The following is a 22,363-nucleotide window of genomic DNA, read 5'->3' on the forward strand; positions in this document are numbered from 1 at the left end:
TCAGGCTTTCACATTGGGATTGCAGATGAGTCTTTTTACTGGCTTTTGCTTTTTTTTTTCCTAATGCTAAAGCGCCTGAAAAAACGCCCCAGTGTGAAAGGGGTCTAAATCACTGGTAGAAAGGCTTGCTTTAATTTTTTTTTAAGAGCAAATGTCATCTTTCCCGCAGCGTCTACTCCTCTGATCTGCTGTTGACTCACCAACAATCCCATTCACTTTGATGGGACGGATGGTAATGTGGCAATGGCGTAAGGGATGTGGATGCCCGCTAATGGGCACTGCCATGATGGATCTGAAATGACAGGTGCTCGTTATATGTAAGGACTTCTGCTGGTGGTTCAAATCTTTAATATTTGCAAACAAAATTTAAGGTTTCCTATTTAGACTAATAAGCTGTAAGGTTAGTAAAATGACTATCGGACCTGATTCAATCATACAGTTTGTAGTGTACATAGATTTGCGAAACAATGGGATAAAGGAATATTCCTGACACTTTTTTTACTGGTTTGTCACAGATGGTTACTGTGAAATTGTGTGAATGCATCAATACAGTGCATGTTATCTCAGCTTGTAGAGCTTGGATTTATTGAATGATTTTACCAAAAATGTAAATATTGCAGAGTATACAGCCTCGTGCTACATAAATTAAATGAATTAATCTATCTTAAATCGAAAACTACCTTTTTTAGATAGTGGGGGGGTGTGTGGGTTGTGGTGTGTTTTTTACACTCCAAAAGCATTTTATAAACAAATCATTGATTTTTATCTAGGGGCCATAGATGCAGCTAGGGTTCACAGATGATTATGGCCATGCACCACCCAAATTCAGCATATTTCTGTGCCAGATACAGGCAGGTTTTTCTGATCATCAGTGAACACGAAGCCTGTACAAATCAATGACAGCCTGACGCTGTCATGGGCTGTTCGCTTCTAATCGCACATGCAGCAATTGACTTTAGTTGGTGATAGATTTGTATTTTTGGACACAGCCAATCCAGCTTCTATAATGGCTCTTCGTGCAATTGTATTCTAATGGCTGTGGGCTGCACTGTCAGCCTGTCATAATTTTGTATAGGCTTGCTGTCAGAGGCTGATTAGAAACTCTTTGCCTTACCTGCTGAAAAAAATGCACTGATCTGATCAGTGTACAGCCCTTTCCTTTTTGTATCCAAAATTAAATGAATATAGTTGGCTCTGCAAACACTTCAATAAGGACATATTTTATCGCACAGGTTCACTTATGAAAACATTAACCTGATTGGTTAGTCACGTCGCTTTAAAATGCTGCTCCCAGGCACCATATGATCTTTGATTTCTATGCATGATTGAGTGGTGTCTTGGGAGGAAGGCCATGTACCTTGGGGGGCAAAGGGTAATTGCTTCATGTCCTGACACCAGGTGTAATGTAAAATGAGAATTATGTAGGGGCCTTATTTTGACTTGTTTGTATTTGGAGTCGTGTGGTTGCCATCTGCTTTCTTGTTCTTTTGTTACATATTGGCTTCTCGCACAAATGCTGTCTGTATGACACCAGGAGCTGTCAAGTGCTTGTCAATCTCCATTCATATAGAACCACTTTCTGGTTACTTATAGCGTATTAATTGCATAGCTCAGAGGAACACTGGAAGAGAGCTTGAAAAGCCTTAAAGTGATTGTAAAATCTCTAGAATGCATTAAGGTGAAAACTTCTTTGCTGCAGCTGCTGACCCCCCCCCCCCCTTTCTTACCTGAGCCCAATCCGATCCAGCAATGTGTAAGAGCCCAACGGCTCCAGACGCTGTTTGTCTCCTCATTGGATAGATTTATAGCAGCAGGAGCCATCGGCTTCCACTGCGGTCGATCACATCCAGGTGGCGGGGCCCACTGTCTGTTAATGGAATCGGGAGCAAGCCTGCACGGGTGCCCTATAGAAAGCGGCTTAGTGACTCTAATACAGTGATCAGTGCTAAGAAAATGTACTGGAATGTGGTTAACATCAGGGGCAATCAAAAGGTTAAAGGGTCACTAAAGGAATTTTTTTTTTTTTTTGCTGAAATGACTGTTTCCAGGGTATAGAGACATTAAAAGTTAACTGATTCCTTTTAAAAATGATTAAAAATAGAATTTAATCTATCATATAATGTGCCTCCTAGTTTCACTTTCGGTTTTAAACTGGTTTCATGTTTATGTGAAGTAAAGAGACCAACAGAACAAAAACAAACAAATCCAGGGCAGTGTTTTGTTTTTAAAATGAATCTGATTGGTTCTGAGGAGTTTTAGACACACAGCTTGGACCAGAAGCCATGAGATTTTTCATAAGAAGCCAGACAAGCAGGAAGTGTGGAGATCACAGCAGAATTACAGCTACTTCAAAGCAAAAACGAACAATGAGGACATGAAACCAGTACTGCAGTAAGGTAAAGGAAGCCATTTAGCTAAAAAAAAAATTGTGGGTGGTGTTGCGTTGTGGAGAGGGATGGGTGGTGCTAGGCGTGGGTGGTGCTGCGTTGTGGGGAGGGATGGGTGGTGCTAGGCGTGGGTGGTGCTGCGTGGTGGGGAGGGATGGGTGGTGCTGCGTGGTGGAGAGGGATGGGTGGTGCTGCAGCAAGATGATTGATTTGCAATGCATTGTGAAAATGAATGAGGATGAGAGTTACATTGTGAAGAGGATCTCCACAATGTAACTGATATACACCCAGAGTCATCCTCATCCATTTTCTCAATGCCAGCCTCAGCCACGTTTCACTTTAAAAAGACATACAAGTCTGCAGGGGGGCACAGTACAGTAGCACTTACCCTCCATACATGCTGGTATCTATCTGCATGCACCTGATAGGCTAGGTGCATGCTGATGAGATGACCAGCCAATTATTGAACAAGTTAAAATACAAGCAGGCTCCGCCTCAGCAGGAAAGAAGACAGAGCTAGTGCTGGCCACGATCTCCTGCTGGGGGGAGTTACCATGTCAGGTGGAAGATGCTTGTAAAGGGCCAATGATTGTTTCTCTAATACAGCACGCCGAGGGAGGGGGAGGGGCGGTACACTGAATGCCAGTGAAATCTCTCCTTAGCTTCTCTATAGTGGCCGTGCAGGTGGACGATTCAAGAATACATTGCTTCAAGAGCCCTGGTCAGTTCTGCAAGTCAGGTGGCAGATGCTTGTAAAGGGCCAATGATTGTTCATCCAATACAGCACACCGAGGGCGGGGGCGGTACGATGCAATGCCAGTACAATCTTTCCTTGCTTTCAATAGTGGCCGTGCGGGTAGAGGATTCAGGGACATACGCTGCTGGAGCACTGGTCAGTACTGCAGGGCAGGCGGCCATGCCAGCCGTTTATTGTAATAGCCGCAAATCAGACGATTTTTATTTTTATTTTTTTCACAATAATCGGCTGTAACGGTCACCACCATTTACGACCTTCCATCAACCCACGACAGCTCATCTGACACTCCAACCATCCAACAGACACCCCATTTCCCTGAATAACGAAACTCGCTCTGTTACTGGTTTCAAATGCAAGACAACTTTAATGGTTAGCTCTCAAGTTTATATACAGTTCAAGCATGAAAGGAACAATCAAACGCTCCACCCACCCATCACACCCTGGGGGGGGGGGCTTCAATACCCCTTCAGATGGCTAATTGCTAAACATTCTCGACGCCGGTCTATAATTAACATGACCTAATCACTGCACCTGAGAAGTCACATTCCTTCATTAACAGAATTCAAACAAAATACCATCACACAATGAATTCCCCTCAAACCACATCTTTAGACAGACGTTCTGTCTCCGCATACAGCTTGACAAGTTCCATTACAAAACAGTATTTAGCATACATAATGAGATATCTTGGACCAGACTCAATTAGCATGTCAACAGTCTACACAGAGAGATGAGTCTTAGAATAAACCAACACCAACATATATAAAAATAGGTAAAAATACGTATCGGCCTAAACCTGAGAATTTTTTTTTTATATCTATTTTTGGGGGATATTTATTTTAGCAAAAGGTATTGCATTTTTATTTCCAAAATCGTCGCTCTATTTTTGTTTATAGCGCAAAAAATAAAAACCGCAGAGGTGATCAAATACCACCAAAAGAAAGCTCTATTTGTGGGGGAAAAAAGGACGCCAATTTTGTTTGGGAGCCACGTCGCACGACCGCGCAATTGTCAGTTAAATCGACGCAGTGCCGAATCGCAAAAACTGGCCAGGTCCTTAAGTGGTTAAATGTAAGGACTTATTCTTGCTGGTAGTTAAAATCTTTAATATTTGCAAAGGGGGAAAAAAAAAGGTTTCCTATATAGAATAAGATTTCGGGTTAGAAAAACGGCGATATCGGAACTGATTGAATCATACAGTTTGTAGTGTTACATGGGTTTGTAGTGTTACATGGGTTTGCAAAACAATGGGATAAAGGAATATTTCTTGTTTTAGATCATGGTTACGACTTGTGTGAATGCATCAATGCAGTGCATGTTATCTCGGCTTGTAGAGCTTGGATTCATTGAATGGGTTTACCAAAAATTTTAATATTGCAGAATATACAGCCTCGTGCTACATAACTAAGCTCAATTTCATGCTGAATAAACTATATTTTGAATGTATCCAAAAAAACTATTGATAGATTTTTACTTCAAAAGCATTTAATTAAAATTTCATTTTTCTTCTTCCTTTTTTTTTTTTTTTTGGGGGGGGGGGATTAGTGTTGTAGATTTTAATGAACTGTCTAGCAGTAGGATGATCTGTGCTTGCACTACCCTTCCCCCTTCAATGTTCTTTTTATTCTCTCTCCAACCATCCAGTTTTCACTCTCTTCCCCCTCCTCTCTCACGCTCTCTTGACTTATGCTCTCAATCCCTTCTGCTGCTGCATCTGAGTGTTTATTACTTGTCTCTCTCCCAACTTCCTTTGCAGCTTTTACTACACTCCAATTTTTCCAAACCTGTTAACTTCAATTAGATGATGCTGCTTTTGTGATGCACTCATGCTGTCCTCTGGCACTAAACGGCCTGATGTCAAAGGGCAGTTTGAGTTAAAATGTATCTAGTCCCTGTTTTTATCCCTTTCTCAAGTTGGTGTAAGAAAAAGCCAGCATTTTATCTGTGAATTGCTTTGATGTTGTGAATTTTATACAGCAGAGCATGTTATTTAAACTAACACACGTACAGTATGGTTCACTGTCTGCCTGTAAAAAAAACTGTAACATACCTACAATAACCTAAGGGCAGGGCTTGACATATTTGTTTTGAATCTAGGAGCCAGCTAAATAAATTAGGAGCCAGTTTGTGTGAGGCGATATGTAACATGTATCGCAATTGAGGTTTCCTTTTTTTAATTTTTTTTATTTATGCTTTAGGACTTGAGGCTCCTTTCACACGGGCATGTCCGCCAAGCGGAATCGGCTTGCTCAGTGGGGTATCTTTACTCTGAGCAGGCGGATGACAGGTCTGTGTCCTCTCCACTATGCTGAGCGAACTCTGACACAATCGCGCTCTCCTGTATGGGGCAATGGGATGGAAACGGACCGCCTGTCTGTTTTCATCTGATCCAGAAAATAGGACCATCATCCTCAGCTATTTCTACTCCTCGTTACACACTGTATGCAGACACATCCTGGTTGTGATATGCTTCTGGTCATATGACATGCAATGCTCCAATCAGTACCGCTCTGAGATCTGGCCCCCAGAAGAGGGTGCAATATCCCCTGCCAGTGTAAGCAATGTAAGGGAATGCCTTCAGTTAACAGAGCGAGCGGGGCATCTCGATCCAGCAGGCCGCAAAGCCGCTCCCTCAATTACCGGCTGGCACAACATCTTAGTCCGGGGAGCCACGTGGGGACAAGACATCTACCGCATTCTAGCCCAGGAGCCAGGCCGCTCATTCTAGGCGCCAATGTGACCTGGCGCCTGGGGTTTGTCGAACCCTGCCTAAGGGCTCACTTTACTGACTGATTTTGCCAAGTTTTTCTAAACTCTTGTAAAGGCCAATGTGTGCATGGACATGCAGGCCTTTATGGAGTTGAGTGTAGGTGGCAAATAAACACCATTAGCTCTTGAACTCACTTTTTAGAAGCTGTAGTGTACATAAGACCTAAGAGGTACAACTGCCCACCGATCTTACACTGCGGGCCCTACTGCGCTGGACCATGTACATGATTCTGTATTTCCAGGTTAGAGGGATGCACGTAACCCCCCCCTCGCACTATCACAGTTCTATAGTGCCCGCCGCTTATTTTATAATAAGTCTCTGATCACCGTCAGTATAGAAAACAAATTAATACAAATTCCAGTATATATCCCATAGTTTGTAGACGCTATAACTTTCATGCAAACCAATCAATTTGGACTTATTGGGATTTTTTTTTGTTTATATATATTTTTTTTTATTAATGGTGTCCAATTCCATTTTAATATCGACATTGGCTTCTCATAGCTTTGTTTTGGGCAAACCAGGGAGTGGCAGTTGTACTCCACTGGTGCAGGTGAAGTCTGCCATGAATTTTTTTTGGTTGTAGAAATGGGCCCAGAAATGTCATTCATACTAGTGTTTCATGTATGTCTATTGATCTGCTGAACAAATTGCATTCAAACCTGCAAAGAAAAATGACAGAGCACAAGTGGCTGTGAGGCAAAACCAATGATTTGTATGTGAGAGACTGTTAACTCATGCCTGTTGGGCCCTTTTCACATGACCTTTCCAATCGGGTCCACATGTTGGTTGGTCTGCTAAAGACAAATGGAAGGGGATCTCTGTTGCCCATGTTAAATCCGTTGTTCCCCCGGATTTAAAGGGGTTGTAAAGGTGTGTCTCTATCTCTCGTGGACCTGGTCTTCTGGGGTCCCTCGGCGGTTGTCTCAGCTCCTCCCCGCAACGGCTAACCCCCCCCGTTCTGGGAAGCGCTCTCCCAAGGGGGTTAGCTTGCGGATGAGCTCCCATGATGCAGTAGGCAGCCATAGCCGCTGACTGTATCACTTGGCCTCGGCGTTCTGCGTTACCGAATTGATTGACCGGTAGCAGCGGGAGCCAATGGCTGTGCAGCTATCTCCAATGACGAGCCGCCTCATGCTGGGAAAAACCATCGTGAGATCGCGCCCATGGAGTTTCGTGGCTCAGGTAAGTAAAACGGGGGGGGCTGGGGGGCCCGAGAGTGCAACGTGAAAAAACATGAAGCTTTACAACCCCTTAAAAGGGCAGCAGAGTCCTTTTTACACCTGGTCACCCATAGAGCAGAGGGAGCACTGTCCATTCTGTATAAACTGAGCAGACAGGGACATGTCGTCCACCACCTCTCTGCTCCAATATGAAAGGGGCCTTACAGAGGCCAGGACAAATATCTACCCGCATACTGATGCTGCGTACACACGATCGTACATTCCGACATCAAAACCGTGGATATTTTCCGACGGATTGTTTGCTCAAACTTATCTTGCATATACACGTCACACAAATGTTGTCGGAAATTCAGAACGTCAAGAACGCGGTTACATACAACACTACGACGAGACAAGAAAAAGTTCAATGATTCCGAGCGTGTCGAATTGATTCCAAACATGCGTAGGAATTTTGTGCGATGGAATTTCCAACAATAACAGTTGTCGGAAAAATTGAGACGGCAAATGTCCGATGGAGCATACACAGTCGGATTTTCTGACAACAAGCTCACATCGAACGTTTTTTGTCAAATTCTGACTGTGTGTACACGGCATTAGTGTTGAACAAACTTTTAGGCTAAATCTGGTGACTGTAATAAACTACCATTTCAAACTTCCTGCATCATAGCCAGGTGTTCTCAGGTCACTGGATCAGTGACTGAAGTGACTTCCATGGTATGCACTACTGCTGTGCTTGGATAACAAAGCATAGTATTGGCAAAGTAGGCTGTACTCCTCCCTGGCTTTATTTACATGGGGTAGGGGGGGATTCGCCATCTGTTCCATTGGGAAATTTTGCCTTTACAGTACTTCCTGTCCCATAGCCAAACAAAGTGAAAACAAATGCTTGAGGACCCCAAGGTTACCAGAACTAGTATCCCCATTGGAAGAAACCCCCTCTACTACATTTCTGGGGACAACCCCCTCCCCAAAAGTGTGTGTGTGTTTTTTTTTTTTTTGTGTGTTTTTTTTGTTTACACTTTTAGTTATACTTTAACTGCTTGCCGACCAGCCGCCGCAGTTATGTCGGCTCTGCTGGGCGAGATCACGTAGCTATACGTCATCTCGCCGAGCAGCCAATGGGGGCGCGCGTGCCCGGCGGTCGCTCAACACAGAGCGAGAACCGGAGCTGTGTGTGTAAACGCACAGCTCCCAATCCTGTCAGGGGGACAAATGCCCGATTGTCTGTTCATACAATGTATGAACAGCGATCGGTCATTTCCCCAAGTCAGTCCACCCCCCCCCCCCTTTCAGTTAGAACACACCCAGGGAACACTGGCAGGGAACATAACCCCTTCCCTGCCAGTGGCATTTTTATAGTAATCAATGCATTTTTATAGCACTGATCGCTATAAAAATGCCAATGGTCCCAAAAATGTGTCAAGTGTCCGCCATAATGTCGCAGTACCGATAAAAATCGCTAATCGCCACCATTGCTAGTAAAAAATAATTTTTTATATTAATAAAAATGCCATAAAACTATCCCCTATTTTGTAAACACTATAACTTTTGCACAAACCAATCAAACGCCTATTGCGTTTTTATTTTTTTTAAATTGTCGCTCTATTTTTGTTTATAGCGCAAAAACTAAAAACCACAGAGGTGATCAAATACCACTAAAAGAAAGCTCCATTTGTGGGAAAAGGACGCCAATTTTGTTTGGGAGCCACGTCGCATGTCTGCGCAATTGTCAGTTAAAGCGACGCAGTGCCGAATCGCAAAAAGTGGCCTGGTCTTTGACCAGCAATATGGTCTGGGGCTGAAGTGGTTAAGGCTGTTCTATTTCTGTAAAGGTTGCATTGAGAAACAAGAATAAATGTGTTTTTTTTTTTTTTTTTTGTTCCTCCCCCCCCCCTTCTTCCTAAGGCTTAGTTTACACTTGCGGACAGTTGCGAAATTAACATGGCATAACTGAGATGCTCCTATATACCGATTTTTCACAATGGTAACACTTTCCACTGCCTTGCATCAAGCCACTTTTGTACTCTACTGCTCCAATGACCTTTCATCTCACTCAAATGCAGCTTCTTTGTTTTATAGTTGCTGCTAATAGTTAGCATTCTGTTTTTTAAAGGGGAGTTCTGTCGAAAGTTTTAAGTCGGCAGCTACAAATACTGACTTTTAGTATTATGACACTTGCCTGTCCTGTGCGCCCGTGATGTCGGCACCCAAAGCCGATCTGTCCCTTGGCTCCAGGGTGGATTAGCCCCACTCTTTGGTAAGTGAATCTGGAAGTAAAGCCTTGCAGCTTCACTTCCTGGTTCCCTACTGTGCATGCGTGAGTTGCGCTGTGTGATCCCACTGGACCCGGCTGTCTTCTGGGATCTGTGTGCCTCCCAGAAGACAATGGGGGGGGGGGACTAAGTAGGCACCGGATGTGGCGTAAGTTGCCCCGGCGACCTATGCCTGGAAGTAGGAGCAAATACCTAGATTACACAGGAATCTGCTCCCTCCTCCCCCCTGAAAGGTGCCAAATGTGAGGATTCCGAAAAGTGGAAGTTCGATTTTTGGATGGAACTCGGTTTTACGCTTTCAACTCAAATCTTTCTCTAGTTTACTATTTCATACAGTTGGTTCCAGATATCTCTACTCCGCTGTACCGTTCATCCCATTCTTGCATTTACAGAAGTTGGAGTTCAGATTATTCATGAACTAAATTCCTCAGCTTTTGTCCTGCATGGTAGAATTAAAGAACCAAGGGAAAAAAGGGTTGCTTCTGCTTGATCAGTCCTGTAGTGGAAACCACCCTGCCTACTGCCCATGTTTCATCAGATTTTGTATCGGAAGTGACGTTCTCTGCCATCTTGCTACACCCTGCACTCGTCCATAGTAAGTATAAAGTGAGAAGGCAGCAAGCGGACATCTTGTAACACCCACCAGAGTCATGCATTTCACACTTATATTTAACAGTAAACTGAACTTTTATAGTCAAATACAGTATTTAAAAATCCATCTGACTGTTTAGATGTGTGTTGTTTTTTTGTTTTTTTTAAAGCAGCAGCAAGCCTGCTGGTCTCACATGTTTGCTAATCTGACAGAACACCACTGCTTTGAAAAATCATCAGAATAGTCTAAAGGTTTTTAAAATACTAAATTTTACTATATAAGCTGCGTTTACTGTTCAACAGAAGTGTGACATGCATGACTCCGGTGGGTTTAACAAAATGTCCGCTTGCTGTCTTCTCACTTTATACTTTGGACGCGTGCAGGGTGTAGCAAGATGGCGGTGACAGAACATCACTTCCGTTACAAAATCTGACGGGTCACCTAATCTGACGAAACGCCTGCACTGGGATCTCTGCAAGGAAATTTTCTGTTTTTGTCTGTTACTGTTGGCGAGATTTCCTATCGCTTCCTGTCCTGACAAGAAGTTAAAGGGGAAATTCCCCAGCAGGGATACAAACGTCAAGAAAAAAGCAATCCGTGTAACTGTTTCTGACTTTGCCAAAGTGCTTGATTTGCCTGTTATGCCGCGTACGCACGATCGGAAATTCCGACAAGAAAACCGTGGATTTTTTTTTTTCTGATGGAATGTTGGCTCAAACTTGAGCCGCGTGACGTCACGGCCGCAGGCGAGGGAGGACTCGGAGAGCGCAGGGAGCTGTGTCGGAGCATCAGGTTGAGGCTGTAATCAATGCCATCACGGTCACCCAAATCTTGTGGGAAATTTCGAATGTCAAGAACACAGTGACGTACAAGATGTACGACGAGCCGAGATCAAAGAAGGTCAATAGACAGTTCGGCTCTTCTGCTTGATTTTGAGCATGCATGTTTTTTTGCTCGTCGGAATTGCATACAGACGAACGGATTTTCCAGTAGGAATTTTTTCCGTCTGGAAAATTTGAGAACCTTTTGATGGTGGAAATTCCGACAGCAAAAGTCTGATGGACCATACACACGGTCAGAATTTTCGTTCAAAAGCTCACATTAGACTTTTGCTGTTGGAATTTCCGATCGGGTGTACAGGGCATAACTTCCTACTAGAGGAGCCTTCTTTATTCTCCAAAACTCAATAAAAAGGTTGAAATATAAAAAAACATTTTTGGCTGGAGTTGGGTCTAAATGTCCTATCGTCTTTGCTATAAATGGTATACATTACTATTAGGGATGCACCGATTATCGGTGGCCGATACATATCGGCCGAAAATAGTATTTCTGGGTCCCTGCCGAAACAAAGTTAAAATGCCGACAAAGCTGGGTGATACCATTTTCTACTAGAGGGGGGGAGGAAATATTCATAATATATGCAGACCCACACGCTGGCTGCCAGACCTGCACATAGCGCGGGCAGTGGCACTGTACAAACTGTGTGCCGACTGCTGCTCGCGCTCCACCTTGGCCTCCTAGCTCCTATTACCTGTTGTTTGGACTCCCCCTATGGGGGAGTCTCTTGGTTTAGTCCAGCGGCGTGAGCCGCGTGACGTCACGGCCGCAGTCGAGGGAGGACTCGGAGAGCGCAGGGAGCTGTGTCGGAGCATCAGGCTGAGGCTGTAATCAATGCCATCACACTGCCTGCCTAGGAGGAACCTAGCAGTGTCCTCCACTAAAGAAGTAAGCACTACACTGAGTAACTGTGTTAAATGACTAGTTCCTGGTGTGGGGGGGGCGGAGGCAAGTGGTTAACTAACTGAAAAATAAAACATTATCTGCCATTTTTTTCACAGTGGCACAGTGAGGCTGCAATTGATATTTGTTTTGTTGGTCGGATAAGGCAAGCATTGCTCAATAACACACAAACGTTTTTTTTTAAAAAAACGTTTGTGTTATTGAGCCATGCTTGCCTTATCTGACTACCAAAAAAAACATTAATTGCAGCCTCACTGTGCCCATCACACGCAGCCTCACTGTGCCCATCACACGCAGCCACTGTGCCCATCACACGCAGCCACTGTGCCCATCACACGCAGCCACTGTGCCCATCACACGCAGCCACTCTGCCCATCACACGCAGCCACTCTGCCCATCACACGCAGCCACTGTGCCCATCACACGCAGCCACTGTGCCCATCACACGCAGCCACTGTGCCCATCACACGCAGCCACTGTGCCCATCACACGCAGCCACTGTGCCCATCACACGCAGCCACTGTGCCCATCACACGCAGCCACTGTGCCCATCACACGCAGCCACTGTGCCCATCACACGCAGCCACTGTGCCCATCACACGCAGCCACTGTGCCCATCACACGTCGCCACTGTTCCCATCAAATGCAGTCACTGTGCCATCAAAATGTCTCATGTAATACATACAATTATTGAAAAAAAATAAATGAAATAGGGGAAAAACAAAGAAAAGTCATATTCGGTTTCGGACTGAATTTTTTTTATTTTATTTCGGTTTCGTTTCGGTTCTGAAATTTCCATTTCGGTGCATCCCTAATTACTATATATAGCAACAACTTGGCACAGACTGCTGTCTTTTTCTATGATATCAATGCAAAAGCAAATGATGGTATGATGCTGCCACCTAACCTAGATGGGAAGACCAGTTCTGTTTTGGTTTCTGTTCCAAAATGCTGGCCTAGCTTAACATGCCTCTCTTCAGGAGAGGAATAGTTTTTGGAGATGTTTGTCACAGATTTGTTCTTTCGTATGTCAACCTAATTTTGGTATTGTGGTGTTCTATTGCTTTTTTTTTTTTTTTTTTTTTCATTGTATGATTTTTAAATAATTAATTAATTAATTTGCATTTTATTGCATGACATAAGTATTTGATCACTTACCAACCCGTAAGAATTCCGGCTCTCGCAGACCTGTTTTTTTTTTCTTTAAGAAGCCCTCCTGTTCTCCACTCATTACCTGTATTAACTGCACCTGTTTGAACTCTTTACCTGTATAAAACACACCTGTCCACACACTCAAACAAAGTGACTCAAACCTCTCCACAATGGCCAAGACCAGAGAGCTGTGTAAGAACATCAGGGATAAAATGGTAGACCTGCACAAGGTTAGGATGGGCTACAGGACAATGGGCAAGCAGCTTGGTGAGGAGGCAACAACTGTTGGCGCAATAATTAGAAAATGGAAGAAGTTCAAGCTAACGGTCAATCTCCCTTGACCTGGGGCTCCATGAAAGATCTCACCTCATGGGGCATCAGTGATTGTGATGGATCAGCCCAGAACTACATGGCAGGACCTGGTCAATAACCTGAAGAGAGCTGGGACCACAGTCTCAAAGAAAAACCTTGGTAACACACTACACCGTCAGGGATTAAAATCCTGCAGCACACACAAGTTCCCCCTGCTCATGCCAGTGCATGTCCAGGCCCGGCTGAATTTTTTTTATTTATTTTTTAATGACCATCTGGATGATCCAGAGGAGGAATGTGAGGTCATGTGGTCTGATGAGACAAAGATGGAGCTTTTTGGTCTAAACTCCACTCTCCGTTTTTAGAGGAAGGATGAGTACAACCCCAAGAACACCATCCCAACTGTAAAGCATGGAGGTGGAAACATCATTCTTTGGGGATGCTTTTCTGCAAAGGGGACAGGACAACTGCACTGTATTGAGGGGTGGATGGATGGGGGCCATGTAGCGCGAGATCTTGGCCAACAACCTCCTTCCCTCAGTAAGAGCATTGAAGATGGGTCGTGGCTGGATCTTCCAGCATGACAACGACCCGAAACACACAACCAGGGCAACTAAGGAGTGACTCCGTAAGAAGCATCTCAAGGTCCTGGAGTGGCCTAGCCAGTCTCCAGACCTGAACCCAATAGAAAATCTTTGGAGGGAGCTGAAAGTCCATGTTGCCCAGCAACGGCTTGAAGGATATGTTCAAGCTCTGTATGGAGGAGTGGGCCAAAATCCATGCTGCAGTGTGTGCAAACCTGGTCAAGAACTACAAGAAACATACCGTGTTTCCCCGAAAATAAGACCTGCCCTGCTTTTTGGAAAGTGCTGCAATATAAGCCCTACCCTGAAAATAAGACCTAGTTTAAAGTGCTGGTGAAATACTAGAGTCCACTCTATTACAGTGTTATATTTGTGTGTGTGTGTGTGTGCGTGTGTGTGTTTTATGTGATCTAGTTGTGCCAAATACCTTTTGGTATAGCGCTGACCTCCTCTCAGCTGATCTCGCACTGCTCTCTTATTTTCGGGGAAACACGGTATGATTTCTGTAATTGCAAACAAAGGTTTCTGTACCAAATATAAAGTTCTGCTTTTCTGATGTATCAAATACTTATGTCATGCAACAAAATGCAAATAAATTGCTTAAAGCGGTAGTTCACCCTCCTTCACCCCATTATTCCATTACTTTCGGCATCGTAGCGCGAGCTACGGTATGCCGGTCTTAAATTTTTAAACCCCGTACTCACTGTGCTATTGTTGATTGAAGAATCCGACTCCCGCGGGGAATGGGCGTGCCTATGGAGAGGGAGGATGATTGACGGCCGGCTCTGGCACGTCACGCTCCCCGAAGACAGCCGGAGTAGGTCTCGGCTATTCACAGCGCCTGCGCACAGGCTATGCGCAGGCGCCGTGAATAGCCAAGCCTATTTCGGCTATTTCCGGAGAAGCGTGACGTGCCAGGGCCGGCCGTCAATCACCTTCTCTCACCAGAGGAACGCCCATTCCCCGGATTCTTCAATCAACGATACCGCAGTGAGTACGGGCATAAAAAATGTAAGACCGGCATACCGTAGCTCGCGCTACGATGCCGAATTTAATTGTCTAATAAAAAAAAACTTTTTTTTTTTTTTTTACAGGGCGAACCCCCGCTTTAAACATCATACAATGTGTTTTTTTTTCCCCTGGATTTTAGATTCCATCTTTCACAGTTTAAGAGTACCTATGGTAAAAATTACCAACCTCTACATGCTTTGTAAGTAGGAAAACCTGCAAAATTGTCAGTGTATCAAATACTTGTTCTCCCCACTGTACATGGCTAACTAGGCTTTTGAACCTAAACTCCAGGCAGACCGCTAGTTAGGATCTTCGCTTGTTACTTAAAGTCATACAGTTTGATCAGCTGTCCTTTCTCCTGCCTGTGATTGAACAATAAAAGCCGTTGCAGACTGCTTTCTCTCCTCTTCTGTCGGCATGTTCATTATCGGCAAAAATGGTCCACATAGTTAGAATTTAAAAATGTGCTCTGTCTGCACTCAGCTGACATTACCCAAACAAAAATTGGAGTTAGTTGCTTTGGAACTGTTCTAAGTTTGCTCATATATTTGTCATTTTCCCCTGTAATAAACCTTTTATGATAGCTTGTGGCCACAAGCTATCAAGATTCTCTGTGGGCAATTTTAAATGTTATGGCCAATTTTTTTTTTTTCCCTTGTGGATCTGTGCTGTCTGTCATCACTGATGTAGCAGAGGTAGTAAACTTCGCACACATGGGGTCAATTTATCAATATCTTCACTAGATTCACATATTTTTGGTAATCGCATTCTTTACCCTTATTGTCTGGATTTCTGAATGAAATAAAGAAAATCTAACCAGTGATTGTTGATACAGGTGTAGTGCAAACATGTTCTATATCTTTCTGGTCTCTGTTACTCCTTTTTAATATATGTTCCCAATTGGGGAAATGGTATTACAAAAGGCAGCATTCTCACACTTTGCTGCAGCAGAGTAATAAAGTTCTTCTCCACCTAATGCTTTTATTTATAATTCATCATTCCCTTTAAGAAGGCCATATCCCATCTGGTCTTCTCATCACACAGTGATAATTCCTAGCAACTGCCAGAAATTAATTGTTCTGTCGGGAACAGGTGTTATTTGAATATGTTCCACACACATGGATCTTACAGTGAGGTTGCATCAGCCCCTATTGGATTTTCCCCTTTGTGGAAAGTATATTGGTGGGAGGCAGGAAATATCTTTGGTTTGGGATAATGTGGTGGTGGTGGTGGTGGTGCATATTTTGTGACTGAACAATAAATTGCAGAACTTTGCTTATGTTTCAATGCTTGGCCCACTAATTCTTAACTGTTTGCTGACAAAATGTCTAATATCAAAGTGGTTCCAGTTTATTTGTTCTTGTACACTGTTACAAAAACCCTTTCTCTGTTGTAAGCAAAAAAGCATGTCTGCCCTGTCTGACTTGGCCAGGAAACCAGCAACGGTGCTGTTACTAACTAAAATTTGCCAGCTGGGTTACAGACTTCGGAGAAAGGACTAGTGGCAGATGTATTATTTGAACACTTTTAAAATCGCTGTTTTCTTTGTAGTTAAAAATCCTACTCCCTGCATCTCTGTTGTACTTTTATCAACACGCATTCTATAGAGTTCAATAGTAACACATGTAAAATGCACTGCACAGATGGAACTTGCCCTGACCAAGCTGATACGACTTTGCCCTACTTTTTGCTGCAACAGATTACTGCAGAGATGACCTATTACTTGCTGGTTACGTTTGCATAAGGGGCTCGATCGGATCAGAGGCTTGCCCCACAAAGAAGCAAATTAATAAATCCATTAGATACATGTTTTATTTCTGTATCTTCACTGCGCAATGAAAGTTCTAGTTTTGTTTGTTTACATCCTACATAGTATGTGTAATATGCATCATATTTTCTTTAATTAATTATACCAGCCCGGTTCACTGTGGTACATCTCATCCACATGTGCACCACAACAGACCAAGAATCATGCATGCACCTTTTTCAGCATTGCACGGTAGTGTATTACCACACATTGTAGTGCACTGTAATGGTGAATGAATGTCACTGCTGTGCACCAATGTGTTACCACACGTTACGTAGCACACTGATGTGAATAGGCTCCTCTCTGCTCCCCATTAGCAGGATAAGAATGAGAAATCTTGGAAGCTGTTATTACTCGCCACCTAAAAATGCTAATGGTCTGCAAGCCACTTCTATACTTTTGAATCACTGACTGGAAATGAATATTAATATTAAATTGCTCTCCTCGTCATCTGCATACTTTTCAGCCAGTAATCTGGAAAAGCCCTGAAATATCAGTTGTTTGCAGAGCTTCCCAGGTGACTTGACACTATATGTAGCTGATTTACAATAAAGCCTTTAGTGAAATAAGGAAAAAATGCATAATTAAAATGGGGGGAAAATAAGGCACAGCAATGAAGATCAGTGAGTGGAGACTATAAAAGCCTGCATGTGGAAAAGTGTTCTTGGACTGAAAGGGTAACCAGTGTGCAACAATTGAATGAACAGTCTGACAACCTTAGACTTTGCCATATATGGATGGGCTCTATAAATAAGGCTGTCGTTTCATGTTCAACAAAAACGAGATTGTTTTTTCCTCCCCTGGGACTTAATGAAGGACGTGATCTTAACTTTCCTACAGACTTTAACTACAGCAGTAAGCCATTTACTCAGCCTGTTTACATTGTGTGTTATATATTAAGAAACTCCTAATGGCAAATCTGATGATACTTTGACATGCATGGCTTGAATTGAGGTACACTCTTTGCATTATAACATTGAGGGCTCATGTGCACAGGTGTAAAGGTAGGCCTCGTTTTTGTGCCCCAGGGCCGCTTGTACAAAAATCGATGACCTCATTCGGCTGTATGTTAGTCAACACAGATCCAAGCATTTACAAGTGGGGATGTATTCCCTGAATGTATACCTGTATATGCTTGGATCTGCATTTACCAGCATACAGCCACATCCTGTCATTGATTTGTACCAGGGAGGGTTTGATTTAAATTGTGGATTTTAAATCGCTAGTAAAAATGCTCATTATTGCTGGTAGTTAAAATATTTGCAAACAAAATGAAGGATGCTTATTTAGGATAAGCTGTCGGGTTAGTAAAACAGCGATTTATCAGCACTGATTCAATCATACCGTTTGTAGTGTATAGGTTTGCAAATCCATGGGATTTTCAAACTTGCTATAGGGGGCATCCTGTACTATACTTTGCAGCTTGCTATAAGAGCACTCTAAAGGCTGGGGGGACCCTAGAAGAGGATTAGGGCTGCTCTGTGCAAAACCATTGCACAGAGAAGGTACTGAACATGTTTTAAAAAAAAACAAAACATTTACAATCCCTTTCTTAAAGTGTGTGTGTGTGTGTGTGTGTGTGTGTGTGTGTGTGTGTGTATGGCTTGGTACTCTGTGGCAAAACCATTGTTGGCAGTTGGAGGCCAGACATTTCTTGTAGTTGACCACCAGGTTTGCACATATCTCAGGAGGGATTTTGTCTTGCTCCTCTTTTGCAGGTCCTCTCCAAGTCATTAAAGAGGAACTGCAGTTTACTCACATTATTTGTAATAAAAACATCTTTGCCATTCTAAAGCTTCCCTCCAACCACTTTGCATATTTTTATATATAATGTACTGTGATTCTGTACTTGCCAAATATGCTGCAGAAATCTCCCTCCACTGAGTATTTAACTCCACTGAAGCTGCTGCCTGTTCACTTCCTGGATTTATACAGACACACACCTCCAGCTCTGCGGCACTCATTGGCCCTATTATGGCTCACCGACACCCAGACAAGAAACAGGAAGTGAGCTGTATTATGTGTCTGCTGGCAGAAAAAAATGTTTTACTATCCAAAGTTAAAACTACAAGGGCAGAAGATTTAATAAATGGAAAGATGAGAAAAATTACTGAAGTTTCACTTTAAGGTTCCAAGAATGACGTGTGGCAACTCGAACCTTCAGCTCCCTCCACGTGTGTGTGGGTGTTTTTTTTTTTTTTTGAGGACTGGCTAGACTAGGCCACTTCAGGACCTTAATGTGCTTTTTTAAACCATTTTTTTTTTGCCTTGGCTGTGTGTTTTGGGTCATTGTCATGTTGGAAAATCCATCCACAACTTTTTTTATTTTTAATGCCCTGGCTGAGGAAGGTACAACTAGGCTGGGAGGTATTGCAACGTCTATCTTACAGCCTGGACCTCGCTTTGAGTGATTTTCACCTGTTTGGACCCCTAAAAGAGTTCCTCGGAGGTCCGCGTTTTAGCAGTGATGACAAAGGATGGTTCAGGTGTACTAACAAATCTTTCTATGCTGAAGCTTTCCGGGTATTAGTTAAATGCTGGGATAGGTGAATAAATGTAGCAGGGGAGTATGTAAAAAAATAAATGCAGTTTCCACTCCCTGAAATGTCTTCTTTTTATTATATAAACTTAAAAGCCCCCGTTTGACTTGAACGCACCTCATATAAGGTATTACAATGCACCTGCGTTCCCACACCATCTATTGCATGACACAACATACAGGTACGTTGTTTCGTGAAATAGAGCCACCCTGCTGCAGTATATATGCAGTGGGCGATCTTTAACTGGTTAAATATTTTTTGCAATATTTTTAACTTTTTGCTATAATAAAAATCCCCCCCAAAAAAAAAAATATATATATATATATATATATATATATATATATATATATATATATATATATATATATATATATATATATATATATATATATATATATATATATATATATATATATATATATATATATATATATATATATATATATATATATATATATATATATATATATATATATATATATAAAAAACTTTTTTTTTCCTCAGTTTAGGCCGATACGTATTCTTCTTCTACCTATTTCTGTTAAAAAAATTTAAAAAAAATCGCAATAAGCATTTATCGATTGGTTTTTATTAAATTATTTTTTATTTTTTTTACTACTAATGGCGGCAATCAGCTTTTTTTTTTTCGTGACTGCAACATTATGGCGGAACACATCGGACAATTTTGACACATTTTTGGGACCATTGTCATTTTCACAGCAAAAAGTGCTATAAGAATGCACTGTTTACTGTTAAAATGACAATTGCAGTTTAGGAGTTAAGTGTGACCTCATGTGTTTCTAACTGTAGGGGGGCAGGGCTGGACATGTGACGTCAGTGATCGTCTTTCCCTATATTGGGGAACAGACAATCACTGCCACAATGAAGAACGGGGAAAGTGTGTTTTATATTTTTTATATATATATATATATATATATATATATATATATATATATATATATATATATATTTCTCTATATCCCAGTTCTTCAGCTCCGGTGATCGATCGCGGGACACCGGCGGCGATCAAGTCCCGCGGGCGCGATCACGGAGCTTCGGACTGGCTCGCGACCCCGCGGTTGGGCTTAAAGAGTGATTGTGCCCAGCCGTGTCATTCTGCCGACGTATATCGTTGGTGGGGGGGGTCCTTAAGGGGTTAATTCAAATTGGTGCTTACACACTAAAAATGATTAGGCGTCAGCGGTAAAGCGCCATAGTTTTTTCAGCCACTAGCAGGGTGCATTTAATCCCCGAAAAGGGGGTTAAAAGCGCAGCTACAGCCACTTTGGAGGCACTGCACATTGATTTCACTGGGCATGGGCGCTTTAGGAGCGGTGTATTCACTGCTCCTAAAGTGCTGCAAAGAAGCTACTGGCAGGACTTTTTTTTTGACGCGCCTGCCAGCGCAGCACCGCAATGAAAGCACTCAGGCTTTCACACTGGGATTGCAGGGGAGGCTTTTTTCGGGTGCTATTTTTACCACTAAAGTGCCTGAAAAATGCTTCCAGTGTGAAAGGGGTCTTAAAATTGGCTTATGTTACAAGCTGGGAGGCTCTGCATTCTCACCACTCTTCCCTCGCTAGATGTCAGATTGCCGTCCCAAATATTTTGATCTCAGATTCAAACCCTAAGTGTGTGTGTGTGTGTGTGAGATTGTTTGTTCGATATCTATCTATCTATCGTTTACCGTTATTGCCAAGAGTGAATAAAAGTTCCAAATTCTGGTTGTCACCAGAACAGGAATAGATTAGTCTTTCCATAGGAACGCTCACTTCCTGTTTTGGCTATGGGACAGAAAGTGAAGGGAAATCATCCCAATGGAATGCAGTAGGCAAAAAAAAATTGACAGGGGTTATAACCCTCCTGTACTCCAAAGTGGATAGAGGTTTTTGCCTTGAGTGCTACTTTAAATATATACTTTGGTATATAGGATTTTATTCATGGACTGAAGTACAGTACGTCGGTCACAGACTCCTTCAGACTGTCTGGAGCTTCAGCATTCATCTGTGAACAGATCCTGCTACCAGCAAAATGGTATTATATAAATAATTTATTTCAAAGCATGCTATTAAAGGTGGGGACTAACAGTCTGTAAAACCTCAACCTTGTTAGTGACGCCATGCTATTTTCCTGCAGCACTAGTCAGTCTGTTGTCTCTGAAGAGAGGAATTCTGTCGTTGTGTATTTCCTACGTTTGTCTTGTGTGGTGTGTTTTTTTTTTTTTTTGTTTTGTTTTGTTTTTTTTCCCTTTGTACAGGGAGTGCAGAATTATTAGGCAAGTTGTATTTTTGAGTATTAATTTTATTTTTGAACAACAACCATATTCTCAATGAACCCAAAAAACTCATTAATATCAAAGCTGAATATTTTTGGAAGTCGTTTTTAGTTTGTTTTAAGTTTTAGCTATTTTAGGGGGATATCTGTGTGTGCAGGTGACTATTACTGTGCATAATTATTAGGCAACTTAACAAAAAAAAAATATATACCCATTTCAATTATTTATTTTTACCAGTGAAACCAATATAACATCTCAACATTCACAAATATACATTTCTGACATTCAAAAACAAAACAAAAACAAATCAGTGACCAATATAGCCACCTTTCTTTGCAAGGACACTCAAAAGCCTGCCATCCCTGGATTCTGTCAGTGTTTTGATCTGTTCACCATCAACATTGCGTGCAGCAGCAACCACAGCCTCCCAGACACTGTTCAGAGAGGTGTACTGTTTTCCCTCCTTGTAAATCACACATTTGATGATGGACCACAGGTTCTCAATGGGGTTCAGATCAGGTGAACAAGGAGGCCATGTCATTAGTTTTTCTTCTTTTATACCCTTTCTTGCCAGCCACGCTGTGGAGTACTTGGACGCGTGTGATGGAGCATTGTTCTGCATGAAAATCATGTTTTTCTTGAAGGATGCAGACTTCTTCCTGTACCACTGCTTGAAGGTGTCTTCCAGAAACTGGCAGTAGGACTGGGAGTTGAGCTTGACTCCATCCTCAACCCGAAAAGGCCCCACAAGCTCATCTTTGATGATACCAGCCCAAACCAGTACTCCACCTCCACCTTGCTGTCGTCTGAGTCGGACTGGAGCTCTCTGCCCTTTACCATTCCAGCCACGGGCCCATCCATCTGGCCCATCAAGACTCACTCTCATTTCATCAGTCCATAAAACCTTAGAAAAATCATTCTTGAGATATTTCTTGGCCCAGTCTTGACGTTTCAGCTTGTGTGTCTTGTTCAGTGGTGG

At 42.6% G+C, this 22,363-nt stretch overlaps 1 protein-coding gene across 2 annotated transcripts in view; it reads left to right on the forward strand.

Annotated features, from left to right (window-relative positions):
• The window catches only part of CLIC4 (chloride intracellular channel 4), an 82,821-nt gene that overhangs the window by 20,007 nt on the left and 40,451 nt on the right, over nt 1–22,363 (forward strand). Inside the window, exon 1 of one of the 2 annotated variants that reach the window (XM_040337167.1) lies at nt 17,340–17,424. The exons of the other annotated variant lie outside the window; for it this stretch is intronic. Within the exon in view, the coding sequence (XP_040193101.1) occupies nt 17,380–17,424 (45 nt within the window). The 5' untranslated portion in view covers nt 17,340–17,379. Of the gene's footprint in view, nt 1–17,339; nt 17,425–22,363 lie in introns of those variants that run through there. 2 annotated transcript variants of the gene reach the window in all.

Source organism: Rana temporaria, chromosome 2, assembly GCF_905171775.1.
Source record: "Rana temporaria chromosome 2, aRanTem1.1, whole genome shotgun sequence".
Taxonomy (NCBI): domain Eukaryota; kingdom Metazoa; phylum Chordata; class Amphibia; order Anura; family Ranidae; genus Rana; species Rana temporaria.